Source organism: Xenopus laevis, chromosome 3L (assembly GCF_017654675.1).
Source record: "Xenopus laevis strain J_2021 chromosome 3L, Xenopus_laevis_v10.1, whole genome shotgun sequence".
NCBI classification, from domain to species: domain Eukaryota; kingdom Metazoa; phylum Chordata; class Amphibia; order Anura; family Pipidae; genus Xenopus; species Xenopus laevis.
Window position 1 is genome coordinate 157151296 of NC_054375.1, and position 5907 is coordinate 157157202.

Genomic DNA, 5907 nt, shown 5'->3' on the forward strand with positions numbered 1-5907 from the left:
TGATCTAAAAAATAATAAAACTTCAAAAAATTTAAGTTTTTCGGACAATTACTAGCAAAAAGATCTAAACCATATGTACAAAATTCAATAAGAGCAGAGAGCTAAAGCTAAGAATATACAATGATGCCAGAATATCGCCAATATCGGCTGCATTAAAGGTCTATTCTTGAAATATTCCTTTTAAAGGCAAGGTAGATCATGTCACTTACTGTGTATAAAGGAAAAGTGTCTCCATATGTATATTAATGTATAATACCAATTGATGTTGAGCAGAAATTTCCCCCAATCCTTAATTTTAGGGAGAGGTGTGTCAGTAACAGAGGTACAGACTGTGGGCAGTGATTCATTGCTGAGTAATTCTAGATAAATGCAAAAAACTCTCCAACATGAACATTGAACAAATAAATAGAGGAGCTACAACGGTTAATACAGACAGAACCAACTTATTATGGAAATCTTTACTTGGGGTATGCTAGAATATGTGACACTTTTAGCTGTGATTCTTTTTGACCACATAAGGTCATCTTTGCTACTTGCTTGTGAAATTGGAATATCAATTGGAATTTTCACCCCTAGGTTCCTTCCTTTCAAGAGACAGTTGCCAATGTCAAGTGAACCCCGGTCCCCATCGCTACCAGCATATTTCTCACATATAAAAGAAAAAATAATGGTGCCTTTCTGGTTTTTATAATGTTTACTGTTTTTTTGTAATGGAGAATTTCAATGTGTTTTAGACCATTTGGTGCTCCAAAATGTAGCCAGAACTTCTCGAATTTCCTGGTTCCTCAGGCTGTAGATTATTGGATTGATTAATGGTGTGACAACTGTATACAGTAAAGATAATAACTTGTTTGCATTTAATGAGCTTCCTCTGTATGGTACAACATAAATGATTATGAGAGGGCCATAATAAGAGCACACAGAGGTGAGGTGGGCACTGCAGGTTGAGAAGGCCTTGTGTCTGCCTGCAGAGGAGGAGATTCTAAGAACAGTGTAAAAGATACATATGTAAGTGATTATAATGAATGTAAAGGCTGTGATTACTGTAGGAATGGAAAGCACCAGAACTGCTGTTCTCACAAATGAGGTGTCGGAGCAAGAGAGTTCTAGAATTGGTTCCAAATCACAGAAATAGTGGTCAATGATATTGGAGGCACAGAACTGCAATTGGCATAATAATATTACAGTTATCAACACTAGCAAGAAACAAAGCAACCAAGAACATGACACCAAAGTCTGGCATATCTGGAGGTTCATCAGGTAGGAGTAGCGCAATGGGTTACAGATGGCCAAGTATCGATCATATGACATAATTGTAAGAAGAAGAGACTCTATACTACCTGATGCAATGAATATGTAAAACTGGATGAAACAACAGACAATTGTCATGGAGTTCCCTTCCTTCAATATAATATAGAGCATATTAGGAACAATATTAGTAGTAAACATGATTTCTGATATTGATAGGTGCTTGAGGAAGTAGTACATTGGGGACTGGAGTCGTTGGCTTGTTGATACCAGAAGAATAATCATAAGATCCCCAGTTAAAGTTGTAATGTGCATGATGAGCAGCACAAAGAATACAAGGAATTTCTGGTTGTTGTACTGCTGAAGTCCAAGCAAAAAAAAATCCATAATAGCAGTCTTATTGCTGCCCATTTTCCTTTGAAATGCTTACAAATGGTTTCCTTAAGTGAAGGTTTTCATACCTGGTTCAAAGAGACATTAAAATAAAATAAAAAGGCCCACTGAGAACGAATAAATATCATGAATATGGCGTTGTTCATCTATCTCTCATTTATCTATCTATCTATCTATCTATCTATCTATCTATCTATCATCTATCTATCTATCTATCTACTGTATCTATCATCTAACTATTGTATATCTATCTCTATTTATTTATTTATGTTGAGAATCTCTCTCTCTCTCTCTCTCTCTCTCTCTCTCTCTCTATATATAATATATATTTATAAGTATATATCATCTATATTTTCTATCCCCAACTTTTTGTGAGTTCTATAGAAAACAGCATATTTTACAATACCTTTTTGATAGTTGTATAACCCAATGTATATAAACAGGAGTAGATGAAATAATTTTGGAATGAAGTGCTTACAGAAGCCTTGGTGTAGACAGTCAATCAAACACTCAAGCTGTTCCAGCGTCTTTAAATACATCTCCTCCCTTTAATCAAAAAAAGTGAGAGCTAATTAGCAAAATGTGTGAAATGCTTTGATTTCCCTGAAGTGTAATTAACACAAGAGGAAACAGTTCTTCACAGAGAGCCATGTCACAATGTGATGTATGTGAAGAGACACACAGGAATAACCAGTGCCTTAACTCTTTACTTTATTCATGTTTTCATGATTTATTGGCCGTCATGTGCCAGATAAAAGTTTCAGCTGTCCCAGCTATCTTGAAAGCGTTAAAAGCACGTCTTTTCTTACAATCTCAACACCAACACTTTTATTGAACCAAAAAGGTTTTGCTTTGCGACAATGTTCCTTGCTTTCAAGGGGAACTGTATATACCAACATGTAAATATATTAGGCAGCATTTTAAAGACATTCCTATCAGGTTCTTGAACGAGCTGGAATAAAAAGCTGTCATTCAGCATATTTACAAACCTACTAGCTTTTTCTAACTTGGCAACCCCATTACCCAAGTCAATATCTGCATAATTGAAGTCACCCATAATAATAACTTGACCTAGTTGTGAAGCATTTATAATAGTATATTAAATTGTGTCAGGAAGTGGTCATTAACTCTATTGGTTGATAACAAAGAAATGTAAATAAGATAACGTACATACCCAAGCTTCAGCCTAGCAACTAGGGGAATAGCACTTGTAGAGGATTTCCATCCATAGGCACTGCTAACCCTGTAGGTCCCTACATTTGTATTATTATTTGGAGAAAAATAAATAAATAAAAAAACACTATTGTTCTACTCTTTATTCATATTACACTGCCCTGTTCTGGTTTCCTCAAATCTTTCAGATTGCTGTTGTCTTCTACAGCATTTGAAGCGGTTAAACTGGATGGACTTTGGTCTTTTTTTTAACCCAACTTAACTATGTAACAGGGTATTCTTCCCTCTTACCATTGGGGTTCCTCATGGCTCTGTCCTAAGTCCCTTATTATTTATCTAAATACCTACTAGTCAACTCATATGGTTTTCTATTCTACCCTTTTTATGCTCAAATCTATCTCTCCTCTCCTGATCTCAACCAAGAACACTTAACTTGGATCTCTAGTTCAATGTCCCAATGCAGCATCAGTCCTCTTTCCTTCATCCAACACATATAACATCATGGAAGTGTCCTTCACAGTTAACAACTCCATCAGCAATCCATCTTCCTGGGACCAGTGCCTTAAATTCTGCCTTGGGAATGGGAATATTCCCAAGATACCATCATTAATTATTGGAGATTCGAACAAAATTCTCATCATATCACACATTAATTAACTCTGTGTTAATTGACATGCCCTCCAGTCCATTATTAATGCTGCTGCTAGGCACATACACCTTAGCAACCTCTCCTCTTCTGCAATGCTTGAATTACACTAACTTTAATAATAATATTGCAGCTAATGACCCTGCCATTCCATAAAGTTTATAACTCTGCCACATCGTACATATTTTTAATTTATTTTCTATAGCTCTTCAACATTAGGTATGTCTTGTTAAAAGAGATACAGATCCTCACACTCAGCCACTATGTCATGAGATATTGGAACAATTGAATCATAAAATCTTTGGACCATCACACCATGAAATACAGAGGTCACCGTGTCATTTTTTGCTGTGGCCATTGTCACATACTGCTGGAGTCACTGTGTCATGAAATTCTGTAACAACTGTGTTATAAAATGTTGGGGCAAAAAAGTTTTTGTGAGTGACTATATAAATTCACAGAAAAGCAAAAATATGAAGAAACATCCTGCAACATGGAGCACCAGTGGGACATTAAAATCATTACTTTATTAATACTCAATTAAAATCATGAAATGTAGTGATGGGCTAATTTGCGCCGCTTCGCGCGAAATTCGTGAAACGGCGAAAAATTTGCGAAACGGCGCCGGCGTCTCGTTTTTGACGCCGGCGCCCGTTTTTGACGCCGGCGCCCGTTTTTCGAAAAAAATGTTTGACCCCGGCGAATTTTCGCGGGCGTTTTGCAAATTTATTCGCTGGCGGCGAATTGCGCAAATTCGCCGCAAATTCGCGCCTGGCGAATAAATTCGCCCATCCCTAATGAAATGCACATACTGTATAGTCTAAGACCACACCCTTGATATGTTTCATGGCAACGAGACACTTCCTCAATAGCAATTGGTCAGATAGCCCATACCTGAATTTCTCTGAAATCCTAACATAGACAAACTCTCTAAAAACATTAATCCTCTTTCTTGTGTATACATATTTCTAGATACATCTCTCTTATGTGGACACTATAGGAGACCATGATCAATTGACCACAATTGCTTGCGATCAATTGAATATTGATTACAGAATAAGAATTGTTTTCCAGATATACAGAATAGAGTTATATTGCAGTCTATTGTATCTTTATAATGTTTAAACTACTTTTATTTTGATAGGAGCTTCTTCTGCTGCCAGTTATGTGAAACTCTTTATGGGATGTTGGGAGAGGCGCTATATCTTTGAAGATATTAATCCATGCCGGAGGCATCTTATTCGATTCTATAGATTAATCAATGACTGTATTGGTATCTGAGATGGTGATGAACAATCTTTGCAATCTTTTGTTGGTTACTGTAATAGGGTGGTGGAAGGGATACAGTTCACTTATGAAACACGTCACCAGTTGCCCTCATATGTTTGTCATAAGGGAGAACTTAGTTATCTTGTGTGACTCTAGAAAGGAATAATAATTTGGCTTGGTTGAAAAATAGTCTTAGGTGCAAGGCATGTGCAGTAGTTAATGTTTCATCAACTTTCATTAGCAGAAATACAGGTATATAATATAGCATAACATAGTACTTTAATTGTCAAAAGGGGTAGTGTATCTAGTCACCTGCAAGTGCAGAGCCCAATATGTTGGTAAGACATTCCGTTGAGCAAGGGTAAGATTTTAAGATGTATCTGCATTTGATAGAGAGAAGTATTATGAAAGTCATGATTTTAATATACCACTGGTGCTCCATTTTCCATTGTGTGTCCTGTGGCTGATGATGCATTCTGAGGGCTGTATAATGCATAGAAACACAGTGTGAGATGTTAACATAGTAAGTTAGGTTGAAAAAAGACACACGTCCATCAAGTTCAACCTTTTAACTTTTTAACTGCCAGTTGATCCAGAGGAAGGCAAAAAAAAACAATCTGAAGCCTCTCCAATTTGCCTCAGAGGGGGAAAAATTCCTTCCTGACTTCAAAATGGCAATCGGACCAGTCCCTGGATCAACTTGTACTATGAGCTATCTCCCATATCCCTGTATTCCCTCACTTGCTAAACACCATCCAACCCCTTCTTATACCTATCTAATGTATCAGTCTGTACCACTGATTCAGGGAGACAATTCCACATCTTCACAGCTCTCACTGTAACAAACCCCTTCTGAATATTTAGCTGGAACATCTTTTCTTCTAATCGGAATGGGTGACCTTGTGTCAGCTGGAAAGACCTACTGGTAAATAAATCATTAGAGAGATTATTATATGATCCCCTTATATATTTATACATAGTTATCATATCACCCCTTAAACACCTCTTCTCCAGCGTGAAAATCCCCAATTTGACCAGCCTTTTCTCGTAGCTAAGATTTTCCCTTTACCAGCTTAGTTGCCCTTCTCTGTACCCTCTCTAATACAATAATGTCCTGTTTGAGTGATGGAGACTAAAACTGTCAGCATATTCTACATGGGGCCTTACCAGTGCTCTAT

At 37.0% G+C, this 5907-nt stretch overlaps 1 protein-coding gene across 1 annotated transcript; it reads right to left on the reverse strand.

The window, feature by feature from the left end:
• Positions 1-720: 720 nt before the first annotated feature.
• On the reverse strand, positions 721-1659 carry LOC108710487 (olfactory receptor 5V1). The gene has a single exon (XM_018251623.1). The coding sequence runs from the start codon at positions 1657-1659 to the stop codon at positions 721-723; it is 939 nt and encodes a 312-aa protein (XP_018107112.1).
• Positions 1660-5907: the final 4248 nt, after the last annotated feature.

Excerpts from the sequence above, each read along its gene's own strand:
- LOC108710487 (XM_018251623.1), bottom strand. The coding sequence starts at position 1,659 with ATGGGCAGCAATAAGACTGCTATTATGGATTTTTTTTTGCTTGGACTT.